The 18,298-nt window shown below is 38.3% G+C and overlaps 1 protein-coding gene across 4 annotated transcripts in view; it reads left to right on the top strand.

Annotated features, from left to right (window-relative positions):
- The first annotated feature begins 390 nt into the window (after positions 1-390).
- TTK (TTK protein kinase) overlaps positions 391-18,298 on the top strand; it is a 48,453-nt gene continuing 30,545 nt past the window's right edge. Inside the window, exons 1-11 of one of the 4 annotated variants that reach the window (XM_066361348.1) lie at positions 391-463; positions 1,622-1,762; positions 5,321-5,543; positions 5,872-5,978; positions 8,709-8,852; positions 9,566-9,680; positions 9,846-9,918; positions 10,011-10,105; positions 11,421-11,508; positions 12,588-12,708; positions 17,547-17,695. In XM_066361348.1, coding sequence (XP_066217445.1) covers positions 1,624-1,762; positions 5,321-5,543; positions 5,872-5,978; positions 8,709-8,852; positions 9,566-9,680; positions 9,846-9,918; positions 10,011-10,105; positions 11,421-11,508; positions 12,588-12,708; positions 17,547-17,695 — 1,254 coding nt within the window. In that variant the 5' untranslated portion in view covers positions 391-463; positions 1,622-1,623. Of the gene's footprint in view, positions 535-655; positions 686-1,621; positions 1,763-5,320; positions 5,544-5,871; positions 5,979-8,708; positions 8,853-9,565; positions 9,681-9,845; positions 9,919-10,010; positions 10,106-11,420; positions 11,509-12,587; positions 12,709-17,546; positions 17,696-18,298 lie in introns of those variants that run through there. The other 3 variants (XM_066361347.1, XM_066361346.1, XM_066361345.1) reach the window with 3 other exon arrangements.

Raw genomic sequence — 18,298 nt, 5'->3', positions numbered from 1 at the left:
CAGCGGCGTGGCGGTGGGGGGCAAGGACCTACGTTCTGCACACCGCTAAAAAGTTCAGCTGCAGGGAGCAGCGTCCTTACCCGTTTCACTCTCACCGGGTAATTCCGCCCGGGAGTGGTTCCCTCCCCGACAAATATTAGCCCCGTTCAACTGGAAAGTGCAGGAAAGCCGCCCTCCTGGAGCCCAAAAAACGGCCACCGAGAACCGGCAACTAACTCCGGACCCAGGCGCCGCAGTGGTGGAGTCCAAACAAGGACCCTCCCTGGGCGGGACTCCGGGTCGCCAGGGACGCACACAAACCAATCACGGCAGACGCTTTTTCGTAACCAGACCAATCACGGCAGGCGCTTCCACGTGACCGGCACCGACCAATCAGGGATCGTGACGAAAGCGGCGGGGAAAATTCAAACGTGTTTGTGAAGTGAGGTTTGGATTTCATCTTTTCTTCCCGACTCGGCTGTTGGTGAGTTCGGCCCTGCAGGTGCACGGGGAACGGCGGCAGCCGGTGCATAGGCGCTTTAGCCGCGCGGGTCGGTAAGTGGTGTGGGCGACGCGGAGGCGGCTCAGCCAAGTAGACGACGGAGGGCGCGGCTAAACGAGCTGAAGGGGGAGGGGAGGTCTTGCGGCCTCCGCCAGTCTGCGGGGTGTTGCCGGGGGATGGTGTTGAGGATCCCGGAAGCGAGAGGTGGGTGTGGACCTAGCCGGGAGGAGGGCCTGGTGGGGCTCTTGGGGAGAGTTTGGGGACCTGAGATCGTCTCCCAAAAGGCACTTCCTCGCTTGTCTGGTGCTTTAGAATAGGGAGAGATGGTGGTTTGTTCTGACAGTTACCTTTCGAACCTGACTTCAAGAGGTGATAGCTAGGTGCCCACTTTATCGCCCCTTTTCGTTGTGAAACTCGACCCCGGGTTACTGGGTTGATGTTTGAGAATTACAAAGGTGAGATTGAGAGGAAGACTGCAGATGCTTATTAAGCCAACATAATGTGACACCATGTTCGGTATCATACGAATGTGGTAGATTCATGATACTAGAGCGATTAAGCGAACAAATCAGGGTTCTGCCAGAAGTGCCCAAGAACAGGCCTGCTGATAGCCCGTTTATCAATGAAGGGCTGAGATGTTAGTATTCTGCTTTGAAAGCACTTGAAGTGTGCAGGTTTGCTCACATAAAGCAGGTGAGTAAAAGAAGGTTACTTTATGTCTCTACGTCACTACCAGAATCCAAACATTCCATTACATTTTCTTAAATGACATAATTTGCAGGTGACCCAGAGAAAATTGTTCTGGAAAAAGTGAAAGGAAGGCATTCAGTGTGTACAAGAAAAAAGTTTGAGGAGGGGGACAGCAGTTTCTGTGTTGTGCAGTGGAAATTCTGTTAGGAAGAAAACATGTAACTAGCCTATTGGGAACCTTGCTGGATAAATTTTGAATATATGCAGTTGTTTTTATGCACAAAGCTTTACAAATACTACCTTAATACATCGGTGTTAAGATGTGTTCACAAAACTAATGCTTTAGTCATTTGTATCTAAAAGGCTAACTGCAACATTTTTGTTTTGTTTTTCTCTTTAATGCCAGTAAATATAGGAATTATGACTAGTGCAATTTTTATTTCCCCTCAGAAATGGAGGTCGAGGATTTAAGTGGCAGAGAATTGACAATTGATTCAATAATCAACAAAGTAAGAGATTTTAAAAATAAATTTAAAAATGAAGACCTTACTGATGAGCTAAGCTTGAATAAAGCCTCTTCTGACAGCACAGGTGAGTTTCTTTCTTTGGGTGCCCTAAGGTAAAGGAATAAAGTGTTACCCTTTGTAGTTCACATAATGTAATTTCCTCAGTAATTGGTACTTACTAATGAGGGTATTGTACACATGCTCTATATTTTGACCCTTTTGTGTGGAAATATTTCTGCTTTGTGGGAAAAAAAGGAAATTTATCCTTTATTAAAATGTACTCAGATGTAGTGTTCTTAACTCTTCCATTATTGTCAGCTGTTATTTCTACTAATATGCTTGCTCTCAATAGATATGCTACTTTTTTTCATTCCCTTTTAGCTGCAAATTGAGGAAGCTTCCCTGATTTTAATAAAATTATGTATAAATTTAGAATCAAATACTCAATTTTTGATTTGGAGACTCTTCTTGTTATTGGCTTGGCATTTTTTTTTCTTTTTTTTCTTTATTCATTTTAGAGAGAGGAGGTTGGGGGGCAGGTAGCAGGAAGCATCGAAGTTGCTTCCTGTGTGTGCCTTGACCGGGCAAGCCTGGTTTCCAACGGCGACCTCAGCAGTCCAGGTGGACACTTTACCACTGCGCCACCACAGGTCAGGCTGCCCTTTTCTTCCTGTTCTCCTCGCTCACTGTTCCAGCCACAGCAGCTTCCCTTCTGTTTCTCTTTATGTGCTAGACCAGCTCTTACCCAGTGCCTTTTCTCTTGCCTGCCCTCTGCTGTGAACACCACTCCCCAGGTATCTGCTCGTTCTTTATTTTTTTTCCTTTTTAAGTGAGAGGTGGGGAGGCAGAGAGACAGGCGCCTGCGTGTGCCCTAACCCGGAATCCACCAGGCAAGCCTCCTACCAGGCGATGCTCTGTGCATCTGAGGCTGCTGCTTCATTCATATTTTAGCACCTGGGGCAAGGCCATGGTGCCATCCTCAGTAGCCTGGCCTACTTGATCGCACCATTCAAGCCATGGCTGCAGAAGGGGGAGAGAGAGAGAGAAGGGGGAGAAGTGGAGAAGCAGATGGTTGCTTCTCCTATGTGCCCTGACTGGGAATAGAACTGAGGACTTCTATTTGCCAGGCCAATGCTCTACTGCTGAGCCAACCGCCGGGGCCTATCTGCTCATTCTCATTCTTACCTCCTTCAGGTCATTGTTCAAATATCATCTCAACAAGGCTGTTCCTGATGCACACATTTAAAATAGTAACCTCCTACCTGACCAGGTGGTGGCACAGTGGTTAGAGTGTCAGCCTGGGACACTGAGGACCCAGGTTCAAAACCCAAGGTTGCACCTTGAGCACAGGCTCACCAGCTTGAGTGCAGGTTCGCTGGCTTGAGCCCAAGGTTGCTGGTTTGACCAAGGGGTCACTGGCTCAGCTGGAGCAGCGTCCCCCTCGCCCCCCCATAGAGAAAGCAATCAGTGAACAACTAAAGTGCCCTAACAAGTTGATGCTTCTTGTCTCCCTCCCTCCCTTCCTGTCTGTCTGTCTCTCTCTCTAATAAAATAACTAAATAAAATAAAATAATTTCCTGGAGTGCGAGAGTCTGTCCCCTATCTCTCTTTCCTATTATTGTTTTTATTCATAGCAGTAGTCACCTTCATCTGACTTACTTATGTATTTATTGTCTGTCTCCACTAGAATGTGAGCTCCATGAGGGCTTGGTTTTTATCTGTTTTGTTATATCTACACACCTTAGAATGGTGCCTGGAATGTAGTAGACACTTAAATATTTATTGAATGATGAGTGAGGGAACGTGCCTAAATTTTAATACCCAACCTTTTAGAAATGTATCAGCTCAGAAGTCTAATTGCCTACATTTCAGATTGTTGAGGTCATTTTAAAAGTGACCTTTAGAAAAGTTTATCATATGTATACTGACTATTAAATGGATGGAATATTAAAGATAAATGGAAGAACCTGTAATCTGAAAACAGTTCATATTTACTTGAAACTAGTTATTTTGATGTTAAGCAAACTCTTAATAGAATGCCATTGTACCTTTTATGTGTATTTAAAAAGCACTATTAAAGCTTGTGCACCAAGGTAGATGAGTCCTTATTTAAAATCCTAAATTTACTCATTGGGATGCATAACATTAATTAATTGAGGAAGACTCAAAGATGCTTAAAATCATGGTTTCTAGATGAGAAAAACTTATGAACCACTATGCTACATGTAATATATGTTTGGCAGCAGATGAATGCTAACACAATAAACAATGCTAACACTCGAATGCTTCGAGTAGAATGGAGGTAGAATGGGTACTCAGGCATGAGGACTAGATTTGCAAAGACACGGCTTTGACAACATCTTGCAGACTTATTTGTTGGGAAAGCGGTGGAAGGTAAAATTGGAAGTTAAAATCAGAGCAGATTAAATTTAAAATAATAGAACAAAATTATGAATGTGCTATGTTTTAGTAGGAAAGAGAGATACGTGGTCATGTGTGCAAACGTAAAGATTTAGCTCTTGTTGAAGGTACTGAAACCAATGGAAGGAATGACAGTTTCTCTGAGAAAATTTTTTTTAATGTTTAGTAATGACTAAAATATTATAAATAGGAGACTGACACTCAACTATCTTTTCAAAAACATTTAACACCAAAGAAAGTAAAAAATAAATTACCACTTGAAAATTATGGAGATATATGGGTACCTTGGAAAGAAAAGAAAATGACCGTATCGGTTGCTTATCTTTTCTAAACTGGTTTTATTTAGTTTGTTTAAAAGTAAGTTTTAAGTATATGGAGATAATATTAGATAACAAGATTACAGTAAGACTGGGGTAGTAAGTTTCCAAGTTTTAATTAAAAAGTCATTAATGAATTTTCTAAGAAAGTTGGAAACAGGTACTGGTGGGAGAGGCTTAGATTTTCTTTGAATAGTTAGGATGCTAAAATAAAATACTGTTGCAGCATAAAATGTTCTTAAGACTACTTACGGTTTTTTAAAGCTACTTTTTTTTTTTTTTTTTTCGTATTTTTCTGAAGTTGGAAACGGGGAGGCAGTCAGACAGACTCCCGCATGCGCCCACCCGGCATGCCCACCAGGGGGCAATGCTCTGCCCATCTGGGGCGTCACTCTTGCAACCAGAGCCATTACAGTGCCTGAGGCAGAGGCCACAGAGCCATCCTCAGCACCTGGGCCAACTTTGCTCCATTGGAGCCTTGGCTGTGGGAGGGGAAGAGAGAGACAGAGAGGAAAGAGAGGGGGAGGGGTGGAGAAGCAGATGGGCGCTTCTCCTGTGTGCCCTGGCTGGGAATTGAACCCGGGACTCCTGCACGCCAGGCTGACGCTCTACCACTGAGCCAACCGGCCAGGGCCTAAGGCTACTTTTAAAAAACATTTGTTTCCCAACTTTTTCTTCCCTCAAAATATATAACCTTTTATAGTAAAATATAGCCTCATAAAAGATATCTATGCAATAAATAAGTTGCTTATATTAACACAAATTATTAAAGTATTTTTAAAAATATTTTAAGGAGTTTATGTATATTGATGTTGAGAATATAACTAATTTGAAAGAAACGTGCAGTTTGACATTTGTTTTTATGTCATTCTTTTGTTGTGGCATATTTTCTTTCCTTTATTCAGATAATTCAGGAACTGTTAACCAAATTATGCTGATGGCGAACAACCCAGAGGACTGGTTGAATTTGTTGCTCAAACTAGAGAAAAAGAGCATCCCCCTTAATGATGCCCTTTTAAATAAATTGATTGGTCGTTACAGTCAAGCAATTGAAGCACTTCCTCCAGATAAATATGGCCAAAATGAGAGTTTTGCTCGAATTCAAGTGAGATTTGCTGAATTAAAAGCGTAAGTGTTAGTATTTTAACTACAGATAACTAACTACATTACAGAAAGGTCAAATAAAAACTTATCAAGATTACATGTAAGAAAATTAATATTTTTTCATCAAATGTTTTTGTTTATAATTTACAAGTGAGTAATCTAAACTCTCTTTAATATGTACCTATTTCTACAAGTTTCATATTTTTGACTGCCTTAAAACATTTTTTAAAATAACCTACTAGTATTTCATTTTACACACAGGAAAAACAGTACCTATGTCTTTTGGAAAATAGAATGAACAATTATCAACTGCCCTTTTTCTTAAAATTTGACTCTGAAATCTTTATTACAGTATTCAAGAGCCAGATGATGCACGTGACTACTTTCAGATGGCCAGAGCAAACTGCAAGAAATTTGCTTTCGTGCATATATCTTTTGCACAGTTTGAACTATCACAAGGTAATTTGAAATGTTAAGTCCAAATTTTAAGTAAAAAGTAACTTTCATTGTAACTCATATCCTAATATTAAATCATATATATGAAGTAGGAATTGGAGGAAAAAGACATGCAAGTTGATCAGATGAGATTATGGGGGAAGAATCCCACCTAAGTGGAAATGCAGAGAATATTTGCTATGTTAACTCTTCTACTTGTATGGAGTAGTCCAGGGAGAGAAGCATGAACTTCATGCTTGTGCTTAGTTGGGTTCAGGAAAAGTTTGAAAGAAAGTGACTTCTCTGCTGAGTATTTGTGGGATGAAGGATATAAGATATTTAAGCTAAAGCAGGGGTCCCCAAACTTTTTACATAGGGGGCCAGTTCACTGTCCCTCAGACCGTTGGAGGGCCAGACTATAAAAAAAACTATGAACAAATCCTTATGCACACTGCACATATCTTAAAGTAAAAAAACAAAACGGGAACAAATACAATATTTAAAATAAAGAACAAGTAAATTTAAATCAACAAACTGACCAGTATTTCAATGGGAACTATGCTCCTTTCACTGACCACCAATGAAAGAGGTGTCCCTTCCAGAAGTGCGGCGGGGGCCGGATAAATAGCTTCAGGGGGCCGCAGTTTGGGGACCCCTGAGCTAGAGCTTCAATAAGCTTTTCTTATGCCATGGTTTCATAGCACTGAAATATAGATTAAATTATAATTGTAGCACTCATTGGTAGTTCCCCTTAAAATAAACTGTTGTAGAATCTATTTTTTATGTCTTGCTCATCTGGCTTTTCATATTCAGGACTTTTTGGACAGGACCAGGGCGATCTCTTTCTCATACATTTTTAGCCTGGCCGTTGATAGTCTTTCCTCTTTCTCATTTTCTGGGGCCTCTGAATCTGCTCGCAGTCTATCCTCTTGACCAAGTGTTTCTCTTTTCCCTCAGCCTTGTTTCTGCTCCATTCCTGATGCCATTTACCACCAGATACACACATTGTCACTGTTGGTTTGGCTCAGCCCGAATGCCCATGATAGTGCCCAAAGCAGGGCTCAGTCACTGAAGAGTATTCTCTAGGATTGAGGCTGGAGAAAAGCATTGTACAAACTCCTTTCTTGTTAAAGTACGTTTGGCCAGCCCTTTAAGACTCTCTGTCTTCTACCTAAGAGTTTTTTGAGGCATAATGGCCTATCAATAACAGCTATAAACTTGACATCTTTAGAACACATAAATATTGAAAATCTCAAATTGTGATGTGTGAAAAAAAAGTGCACATTATTTGTACCAATGCAGTGTAGTAGTAACCTCAAGGCCAAAATTATAATTATTTTGAAGGGTTGATGACTAGGCTTTCAGGAAATATGTAACATCTGACATGCAGTTCGGTATGTATGTGTATGTTTATAGGACTGGGTGGCATTCCATAGTTTTTATCAAATTGTCATAGGGATCTGTAAGCTTCCTAATTACTGATTACCTAAGCCTTTTTTTTTTTGATATCCTAAAATGTTTAATGTATGAAATTTTATCACTACTCTTAATAAATATGGACTTAACCACTATCAAATATTCATATTCTTAAAACTTATAAACAGTCTGAAGCTAGAGGACTTTTCTTAATTATCTTTATACTTCAAGTGCAAAGTTCATTGCATAGCTCAGTGTTTCCCATAAATATTGATTAGATTCTATAAGATATGTAATGTATGCATTTTAGTATTTACAAACAAAATAGACTAAACAGATTAGATAAATTTGCAGTTGAAATAAAATTTGGCAATTTATCTGTATTCACAAAGGCAATTGTGGTAGTTATTTTTGCATTTTTGGGGGTGGTGTAGCTAAGACAGAAAGTTTTATCATCACTTTTATTTTTTTTACAAGAATCCTTTTCATGGAGGATACCCTTCAGCAAAAGATGTCAACCTTTTCTTAATACTAAATGTCATTATGAATGATTATTATTACTGCATCGTAACACAGTGATGCTTTTGGGACTATTATAGTATCGAGGGCTTAGTTTTCCTTTTTACTAAATTCCTTGAAGGTTCTAGGTATTCTCGTTGGCCTTTGGGGTCCCCACTTGGTAATTGCTTTGGTTTTTTTTGGTTTTCTTTTTATTTAGTGAGAGGAGGGGAGGCAGAGGCAGAGTCCTGCATAGGCCCAGACTAGGATCCACCCAGCAAGCCCACTGTGGGGGGGGGGGGGTGCCTTGTCCATCTGGGGCTTTACCCCGTTGCTCAGCAATCCAGCTTGTCTTAGTGCCTGAGGCACAAGCCTTGGAGCCATCCTCAGCGTCTTGAGCCAACTCGCTCCAATCCAGCCGTGGTTGCAGGAGGGGTAGAGAGAGAGAGAGAGAGAGGAAAAAGTGTGGAAAAGCAGATGGATACTTCTCCTATATGCGCTGATTGAGAATTGAACCCAGGACATCCACATGCCAGGCCAACGCCCTACCACTGAGCCAGCTGGCCAAGGCCTATAACTGCTTTTTATACTTTTGCTTCTGAACACTAATACATAGTTACATCAGTTATATGTTACAAAAGTAAACTATTTGAAATGTATTGTTTATCAAGTGAGATTCCTTATTTGTTTATGAAATAAAGCTCAAGAGCCTTGGAATGAGTATTTTTGCCTGAAGCTTTCAATTTTTTTTTTTCAAGGTCCCAATGAATAAGAATCTGGAGAGAAGACAGCTGCATTAAAAATAACAATCTTTCTCTTTTTTTCTCCTTATTTTGTTAGGCAATTTCAAAAAAAGTAAACAACTTCTTCATAAAGCTGTAGAATGTGGAGCAGTACCAGTACAAATGCTGAAACTTGCCATTCAGAATTTAGACCTCCAAAAAAAGCAGCTGCTTTCAGAAGAAGAAAAGAAGAGTTTATCAGGTAAAATGTATTAATGTGTGCAAATACTTTTCAGAGTTGACTACTTGTGAAAAAGAATTAAGGATAGCCTGACCAGGTGGAGGTGCAGTGGATAAAAAATTGGCCTGGGATGCAGAGAACTCAGGTTTGAAACCCCAAGGTCGCCAGCTAGTGCGCAGGGTCACTGGCTTGAGCAAGGAGTCACTGGCTCGGCTGGAAGCCCCCCCCCCCCCAAGAAAGCAGTCAATGAACAATTAAAATTCTGCAACAACAAGTTGATGCTTCTCATCTCTCTCTCCTTCTGTCTGTCACTCTCTCTCCCATAAAAAAAAGATAATATTTTATAGAAAAATATCATTTACATAGAATGGTAACAGTCTAAGTTTAAATTTCAGATTTAAAGGCAATGAGGCATTTAGAAGTAATAGTCTTTACTATTATGTTGGATATTCTGTTGCTCACACTTTCACTGGTAACATATTACAAAGTCAGTCTAAACAGGAGAATTATTTTTTGCTTTAGAAATAGAGCCTATTCTTAACTCTGGAGAAATAATTATGTAATTATGAAATAGTTATTAAATATAGTTAGACAGTTATCTTGAGAACATCTTCCTATCTGTATCTTATGTAGGGACAGATCTATGAATTGACTTTAAGTATTCTTATTTGTGAGATTATTTTTTTGTGTATTATGTCTTTACAAATTTAATCACAGTTTGAAAATTTTTACAGCCTCTACAGTATTAAGTGCCCAAGAATCCTTCCCCAATTCAGTTGGGCATTTGCAGAATAGGAGCATCAGCTGTGAATCCAGAGGACAGACTACAAAAGCCAGATTTTTATATGGGTGAGGAAATTGATTCAGCTTCTTAAATATTCATCATACATTTGTATTATTTATATATTTAAATACATATTTTCGTAAGAGAGTGATAACAGTGTTTAGAACTTAATGGAAATACATATATTAATATTGTTCTTTTAAAACTTGCGGGTATTTTCTTTTTTTTAGAGAGAACATTCCCCCTCAGGATACAGACATAAGTCATCGAAAACCCTTAAAACAAACGAACAAAGCTAAACTGGTAAGTTAGTTTTAATCTACTTTGATTAGGTGGTAGTGGTGAGATCTTGTTTATTTCCTAGTTGGTTACTTAATTTTCCAAAACATTTTTAGTCATGCCCCTTTGGAAGAGTCCCAGTTAACCTTCTGAATAGCCCGGATTATCATGAGGAGACTGATGGCTCAGTTGTTCCAAGTTTTACAAAAAGGTATGTTTGGCTTTTAAATTTTTCCTTTTTTTCAATGTTTTGGGATTGATGGCAGAATAATCTTAGTCTTTTGCTGCATAATAATTATTATGATTAAATTTTTATTTAATATTAAATGTTGCTGAGTCTCTTAATGTCAGGGACAAAGGAACAAGTAGGAAATTTGACTTTATTTTGCTTTTTCACTCATTAAAAATAATAATTAAAGGAAGTATTACAAAATGAGAAATAGGAAAAACCATGAAGATAACCTGAAGCTTAAATGACTGCAAATATCCTCAAATTCTTGTTTTCTGAACATTTCTCACTTAAGAGTTTCTTCCTAAAGTGTATGTAGAAGTCTCCATAGCACAGGTGAAGGAAGTCTGGGAATAATTTCTTCTCCAGCTAATTCAAGGAGAAGACCATCTATCAGTGGGAAGGGTGACTAATTTATTCAGTTGCTTCAGAGGTGAGGGCGTCAAGAAGTGGGGCAGAATAGTAGATATAAATGTTGTCTATTACATCCAATGTGTTCTTCCTTTAGCTTGGGTGTTTATTCCCTTTAAAGAAGCGGGTATCTAGTGTTCTAGTGTAGCTAGGGGAGTATTTTCTGGTCTAAAAAATTATTCATTCTAATCACTATATAACAGTATTTCTACCAGAAAAGTCTCCTTGGATTCTTGAGAACCATTTGTCAAGTAAACTTTAGAAACACAACTGATTGTTTTTAGTTGGTGTTTTCTATACTTAAATTCCTATTATACTTAGGGCTCAACTACATTTAACAATGAAAGACCATTTTAGTTGTCAGGTTAAGATCCAGAATGTTATGACTATTATCTTGTCATCTTCATTTCAGTCACCTAGCTGAAGAGTAAAGGCGAGTTTCTAACACTCCAAGAAAATAAAAATAAAAACCAACAAGTCATTTTCTTGCTTATTATGATAGATTGTATGCTAGGCACTGTGGAGGCCTACGGAGTGGTTTATGGTCTAGTTCTTATCCTTAAGCTATTTACAGTCTGAAGTGTAGTTTCACCTACATATTGCTGTTCCCTTCTCCTTTCCCACAGTCACACCCTAATTCCAGTTGTTACTTAGTACATAATGAAGTATGCAATCACCTAAGCTCCATCACTTTTGTCATTACTCAATACCTAACTTAATTACATTTGTGTTAGAATCATGTTATTTTAAAAAATCTTCTTAAGGGACTTTTTCAATTAAAAAATATATGTAGTTTAAAAAGTCAACTATAATATGGAAAAATTATATATTGAAAAAATTAACTTTATACTAAACATTAAAATTTATTTTGTTTTGTGGGCAATAGACAGATCTCTAGAACAGAATGCCAAGAGGTGATTGTGCCTGGATCTAAATCAAGTGGAAATGATTCCTGCGAATTAAGAAATTTAAAGGTATTTTCATTTTTGACTTTTGATATGGAATAAAGGTATCTAGCCAGGATTCATGGAGCTTTTCCTGCAAAAGGCAACTCGTAGTTTATACGACATCTTTAATAGTGTTTCTGAAGCCCCCAGACATATAGGACCACTAATGGGAAGTGGTACAGAAATCCTAAACTCCTTCTTTAAGATTGAGGTGGTAGAGGCCAACTATCTCCTTAATAAATGAAGTAACACTTCTTATGCATGTGTAAGAGGATTCAATGGCCTGGGTTTGGGAATAGCTGGGAGGAGCTATTCTCCCCAGCTTTACTTTCTTGGGGTGTTTAATTATATGATCTGGCAGGACATCTTAGACAAAAATGCAAGAATAGATTGTGATGGGCAGAGGTGAGTGCTTAATCTGATGTGCTGGTATGGCAGAGAAACTGTGAACTTGAAAGACAGGAAAGTTTTAGTCTTTGGTCCACTGATTTTTAGGGATAATATTAATAACCATTATATTATACTATTATATTAATAACTATTCTTACAGTACTTGAATTAGACCTGTGATGTCACAATGTGGGTCTTTTCTATTGTACATTCTTTATAATTCCTCTCTCGTGATCTATACTTTAAAATAATGATTTTATCTAATCACAACTGTCTTAGAGAAAAAGTCAGTTTTGTTAAAATTTTACTTTCTAGATTTACAATAACTACTGTCTTAGACTCACACACATCTTAATTTTTTCTAACAATGCTGTTTTTGGTAATAACATACGATCATAGTAACCAAATAATGAGGCATGTTTTATGTTGATTCAAACTTTCTAACCTCACCTTTTAAGTGAATATATTTTAGCAAATGATTCATATGTCCATTCAAAGCAAATAGGTCAAATTTATAGGCATAGTTATTCCTATTTCTCTAGTTTATAATTTAAGAAGTTATTCTTTGCTTGGAGTTTGTGAGTCCACAACTGATAACCATAGATAATTTTCCTAGCAATATTTTCATTGATGAGACTTTAGTATATTGAATGATAAGGTAAATCAGTACTACAACTGTTTATGAGATTATTATTTGATTTCTTATTTTCACATAGGCTGTTCAAAATACTCATTCCAAGGAAATGCTGGTGTCAGATGAGAAGAGTTCTGAACTTATTACTGATTCAATAACCATGAAGAATAAAACTGAACCAAACTTTCTAAGAAAATTAGAAGGTAATACTTCTTTAGTTAAGAAAACCACTGGGCCCTGGCTGGTTGGCTCACTGGTAGGCATCAGCCTGGCATGTGGATGTCCCGGGTTCGATTTCAGTCGGACACACAGGAGAAGTGATCATCTGCTTCTCCACCCCTCCCCTTCTTCCTTTTCTCTCTCTCTCTCTTCCCTTCCTGCAGCCATGGCTCCATTGGAGCAAGTTGGCCCAGCTGCTGAGGATGGCACCATGGCCTCTTCTCAGGCACTAGAATAGCTCCAGTTGCAACAGAGCCATGCCCCAAGTGCGCAAAGCATCACCCCCTAGTGGGCTTGCCAAGTGGATCCAGGTTGGGCACATGTGGGAGTCTGTGTCTCTGCATCCCCGCTTCTCACTTAAGGAAAATACAAAAAAAAAAAAAAAAAAAGAAGAAAGAAAACCACTCTGTTGCTTGTGAATGTTAACCAGCCACTTAAGAATTATAATATAAAACCTTTCTTGTCTGTCCCTTTATCTATCTTGTATTTCAGTTGAATTCTAAAGAGTGTAAAAAAAGTATTGAATTCTGTAGCAAAGGAAGTTTAGTTAACTAAAAGGTACATAAAAGAAAGAGAGGAGGGAAAGTACCATGGAATTGAGTCATTTTTCTCAATTGGCTTGACAAGTACTCTCTGGAAAGGGTACAGAAACTGTATATGTCCTTTTTCTCTTTAATCACTTGGTTTTCCAATATTTTAGTACTTTGATAAAGGTTCTAAGGATATACATATCAGTAGGCATTATGAATGAGCCAGGGTCCCAGGAGGTTATCATGCAATATGGGAGATAATACTGCTAGATATAATGCTGGGTAGAATGTAGAGAGTGTCATGAGAACTGCGTAACTAAAATGCTGTAAGAAATCAGAGGGAGGAGAAATTTGAGGAACTAATTTAGGGGAAATAAGGTAATGCTTTGTGGAAGAGAAGATATATGAAAAATTGATAGGATTTAATAAATAGGAAGGAATAGCAGTGAGTATTTCAGATGGAGGGAATAGCTTAAGCAGAAGAATAAAACATTTTCGGAACAAAAGACTAGTTATACTGCAAACTTGAACACAGGTGGTTTAGAAATAGGAGATAAGACTTGGTAAAGTTTGAATGGCTGGCTTAAATTTTTTATTCTTTTAGATGACAGGGTCATGAATTTGTTGATTTTTGTCCAAGCAAAGGTTGCTAGGTTGGATATGATTTTTTTCTTTTCATTGGATTGAGGAAGGGTACGGGGACAAAACTAGGCTTGCCCCAGACTCATTGGGTTTATTCTAGACTTCTGTTGTTTAGCCCTGAAAGTCCCATGTCTCAGGAAAGCCCTCCGTTCCCAGCATACTAGGTGGTTAATCACCCTAGAATAGTCTTTTTGCCATTATTATTATTTTTTTTTTTCCATTTTTCTGAAGCTGGAAACAGGGAGAGACAGTCAGACAGACTCCAGCATGCGCCCGACCGGGATCCACCCGGCACGCCCACCAGGGGCGATGCTCTGCCCACCAGGGGGCGATGCTCTGCCCATCCTGGGCGTCGCCATGTTGCGACCAGAGCCACTCTAGCGCCTGGGGCAGAGGCCACAGAGCCATCCCCAGCGCCCGGGCCATCTTTGCTCCAATGGAGCCTTGGCTGCGGGAGGGGACGAGAGAGACAGAGAGGAAAGCGCGGCGGAGGGGTGGAGAAGCAAATGGGCGCTTCTCCTGTGTGCCCTGGCCGGGAATCGAACCCGGGTCCTCCGCACGCTAGGCCGACGCTCTACCGCTGAGCCAACCGGCCAGGGCTGCCATTATTTTGATTGGGAATAAATCCTTAATCTTAGTATTTGGAGGAAATGGCTATATCTTATACTTCCACGGCATCTATTATAAACTGGTATGATGAATAGTACTAATCAGACACCTAATTTAATATTTTTAAATGAAGACTTATGACAATGATACTTTATTATGTGTAAAACTTCTAATCAGAAAAACTGCCCACATCATAAGTGTATAGCCCAATGCAATATTTAATTCATACATATTTCCTTGGAGTGTTTTCAGAGGTGGAGTTGGCTCCCGGATGTGCATATGTTCATTTTTAGTAGATAGTGCAAAACCATTTTCCAAAGTGGTTGTACCTTTGACCAGCAGTTGTGTTACTCTTGCTACGTATTCTCAGTCATTTTATTGTTGGGTTTTAGTTTTAGACATTCTGATGCTGCTAAGTGATAGCTCATTGTGATTTTAGTTTGCATTTCCTTCATGTCTACTTATGTTGAACATCTTTTTGTATTTATTGGCTATTTGTATATCCTCCTGTGAAGTACTTGTTGGGATCTCTTGACAGTTCTCGGTTGGGTTTTCTTTCTTTTTCTCATTGATTTTTAGAAGATATATATCATCTAGATACAGATCCTTTTGTTGGATATATGTATTACAAGTGACTTCTCCCATTTGTGAAAACTTGATGAGAAGTTCTTGCCTGACCAGGCAGTGGCGCAGTGAATAGAACATTGGCCTGGGACACAGATGACCCAGGTTCAAAACCTGAAGGTCACAGGCTTGAGTTGCAGGCTCACCAACTTGAGCACAGGATTGCTGGCTTGAGTTGAAATCATACATGACCACACGGTTGCTGGCTTGAGCCCAAGGTCATCAGGTTGAGCAAGGGGTCACTGTCTTGGCTGGAGGCTGTCCCCCCCCCCCCCAGTCAAGACACATGAGAAAGCAACCCATGAACACCTAAAGTGCCACAATGAAGAACTGATGCTTCCATCTCTGCACCTGTTTCTATCTTGCACGCGCTAAAAAAAAAAGAGAAGTTCTTAATTATCATGCATTTTAATTTATTAATCTTTTGTGGTGTTTTCTGCCTTTAAAAAAGTCTTTTCCTACTCTAAAATTATAAATATATTTCTATATATTTTAGGTGAGATCAGTATCAAGATCCTTTTTCCCATGTGTATATTATATCCACTTGATCCATTAGTGTTTATTGATGAGACCTTCTTTTCTCTTACTAAGTGGTTGTAAAGTAGGTGATCCTGTGGAGTGATGTATGGCTTTGGATTCTTCTCTCTTCCATAGTTCTTTTTTTTTTTAAATCTTTGTGCTAATAAAGTACTGTCTTAATTACTGCAATAAGTCTTCATTACCTGTCAGAAAATCTTCCAACTTTGTTTATTCATATCTATAAATCTTTCAGCTTTGTTCTTCTAGGTTATTTAGCTATTTTAGCCTTTTGGATTTCCACATAAATACTGGAATCTATATCAGACTACATTTTTTTAAATGGGATTTTGATTGAGATCTAAAGGAACAAGCTCACATCTTAACAGATAAATTTTCTAATCTACTAACCTGGCATTCATTCGATTAGTCTTTAAGACATTGAGAGCATCATTTTCTGTGTAGAGGTTTTTCTTATCTTTTGCTAGTTATTCCTAAATACTGTATTCCCCATGTATAAGATGCACCTAAATTTTGGGGCCCGAAATTTAGAAAAAAAAATTACATAAAGTTACTGAACTAAAGTTTTATTCATCATAAAAGTCATATAACTCCTCATTACTGCCAAAAACTCCCATTCATTAGCTTGTCCTCATCTGTGTCTGATGATGAATCACTGTCTTTATATATATTGCCTCTTCCTCAGTTTCATCTATGGCATTTGAAATGCCACACTTCTTAAATGCAAGTAAAAAGATCTATAACCACTATTTAAGATGCACAGATTTTAGGCCCCAAATTTTTCAAGAAAGGGTGCTTTTATACATGGGAAAATACAATACTTGATACTTTTTGTTGCTGTAATAAGTGGGTTCTTTAAAAATTCATATTCTTTCATTGTTTCTGACATATAAAATACGACTGATTTTTAGTTATTGATCTTAGGGACAGTGACTTTGTAAATTCACTGAATAATTTATATTTTCTTATGAATTCTTTCATGTTGAAAATAATACATTTTTTGCCTTTCAAGTGTTTTAACTTTCATTTCTTTAGTGTACTTAACACCTTCAGTCTAGTGATGAACAGAAGGGGTGATAGGTGGCATTCCTGTCTACTCTACATTAGAGGGAAGCTTTCAGCACGTTACTCTTGTAATTGCTATTGATTTTTGTAGCTAGCTACTGTTTTTCAGGTATCAAAACTGAGTTTTGTTTTATACCTAGATTATAATTATTTTTTTTAAGTGACTGGGTATTGAATTTTATCAAGCTCTTCTGTGTTTATTGAATTGATCATATTTTTTCTCTATTCTATTATGATAAATTAAAGCGATTTTCAAATGTTAAGTAAATTTACATTTAGGAGTAAGCACAATTTGGTTATAATTTGTTACCTTTTGTATATCAGTTGTAAATAATTTGATTAGGATTTTTGCAACTACTATGATAGGAATGGAGTACTGATATTCATAGAATAGTAAATATATTGTTTAGGCTCTTGTTTAGAGACAAAGTAAATTGCAGGCCAGTTTAAGGTCAAGTTTTTGTTAAAAATGGTGAATTACCTTCTCTTTATTAGAAAGTCTTTATGATATATATGTTTTTTAATTTTTATTTATTTATTTTCTTGCTTTCTGGTAAAGACCAGACTTTAAATTCAGAATGGTTTCTGATAATAAAACCCTTGGTAACTACTGAAGAAGATGGCTATGTTTCAAGTTTGTAAAATTGACTTACTAAAAGCAAATTGTCAATAACTGGCTTAAAGTTTTTAAATTTCTCTTTGTTTTTAAGTGCAAAATGCTAATACAATTGATAGCATGTTTTAGTGTTTAGGTTTAATTTTGTTATTATAAAGTATTCTTGCTTTAATGACAATAATAACAAAAACAGTTTCAGAACCTAAAGAAGATCAAGAACCAAAGGTTCCAGAAAGTAAACAGAAACAATGGCAATCTAAGAAAAAGTCAAAATGTGTGAACCAGAATCCTACTGCATCTTCAAATCAATGGCAGATTCCAGAGATCACCCAAAAAGTTGATACAGAGGTAACTTCCTTTTCCTTAGTTTAACATGCATTGTTCCAAATGTGAAGATCATGTGAAATATTTTCTTATTAACTCCTCATGCACCATATTTAGTAGAATAGTTTACTTAAAGGGTGTTTTTATTTATAAAACAATGATCAGTCACAATCATAGGTTTAGTAAAAGTACATGACCACATGAATTCTTCTCTATTGTCAGTAATATTTCTAGATTGCTGGTAGACTAGTGGAGGGATGAACAAACTGCAGCCTATTGGTCAAATCTGTTTCCTAGCCTGTGTGCATAAATAATGTTTTATTGGAACACAGTCAGGCCCTCTCATTTGCTTACTATCAACACTTATACTGCTATCAAAAATTAGGGGAGGCCCTGGCCGGTTGGCTCAGCGGTAGAGCTTCAGCCTGGCGTGCGGGGGACCCGGGTTCGATTCCCGGCCAGGGCACATAGGAGAAGCGCCCATTTGCTTCTCCACCCCCCCCTTCTTCTCTGTCTCTCTCTTCCCCTCCCGCAGCCGAGGCTCCATTGGAGCAAAGATGGCCCGGGCGCTGGGGATGGCTCCTTGGCCTCTGCCCCAGGCGCTGGAGTGGCTCTGGTCGCGGCATT

This window comes from Saccopteryx leptura, chromosome 1, assembly GCF_036850995.1.
Source record: "Saccopteryx leptura isolate mSacLep1 chromosome 1, mSacLep1_pri_phased_curated, whole genome shotgun sequence".
Taxonomy (NCBI): Eukaryota; Metazoa; Chordata; class Mammalia; order Chiroptera; family Emballonuridae; genus Saccopteryx; species Saccopteryx leptura.
The sequence above is the reverse complement of the archived record's forward strand: the minus strand, read 5'-3'. Positions and strand labels throughout refer to the sequence as shown.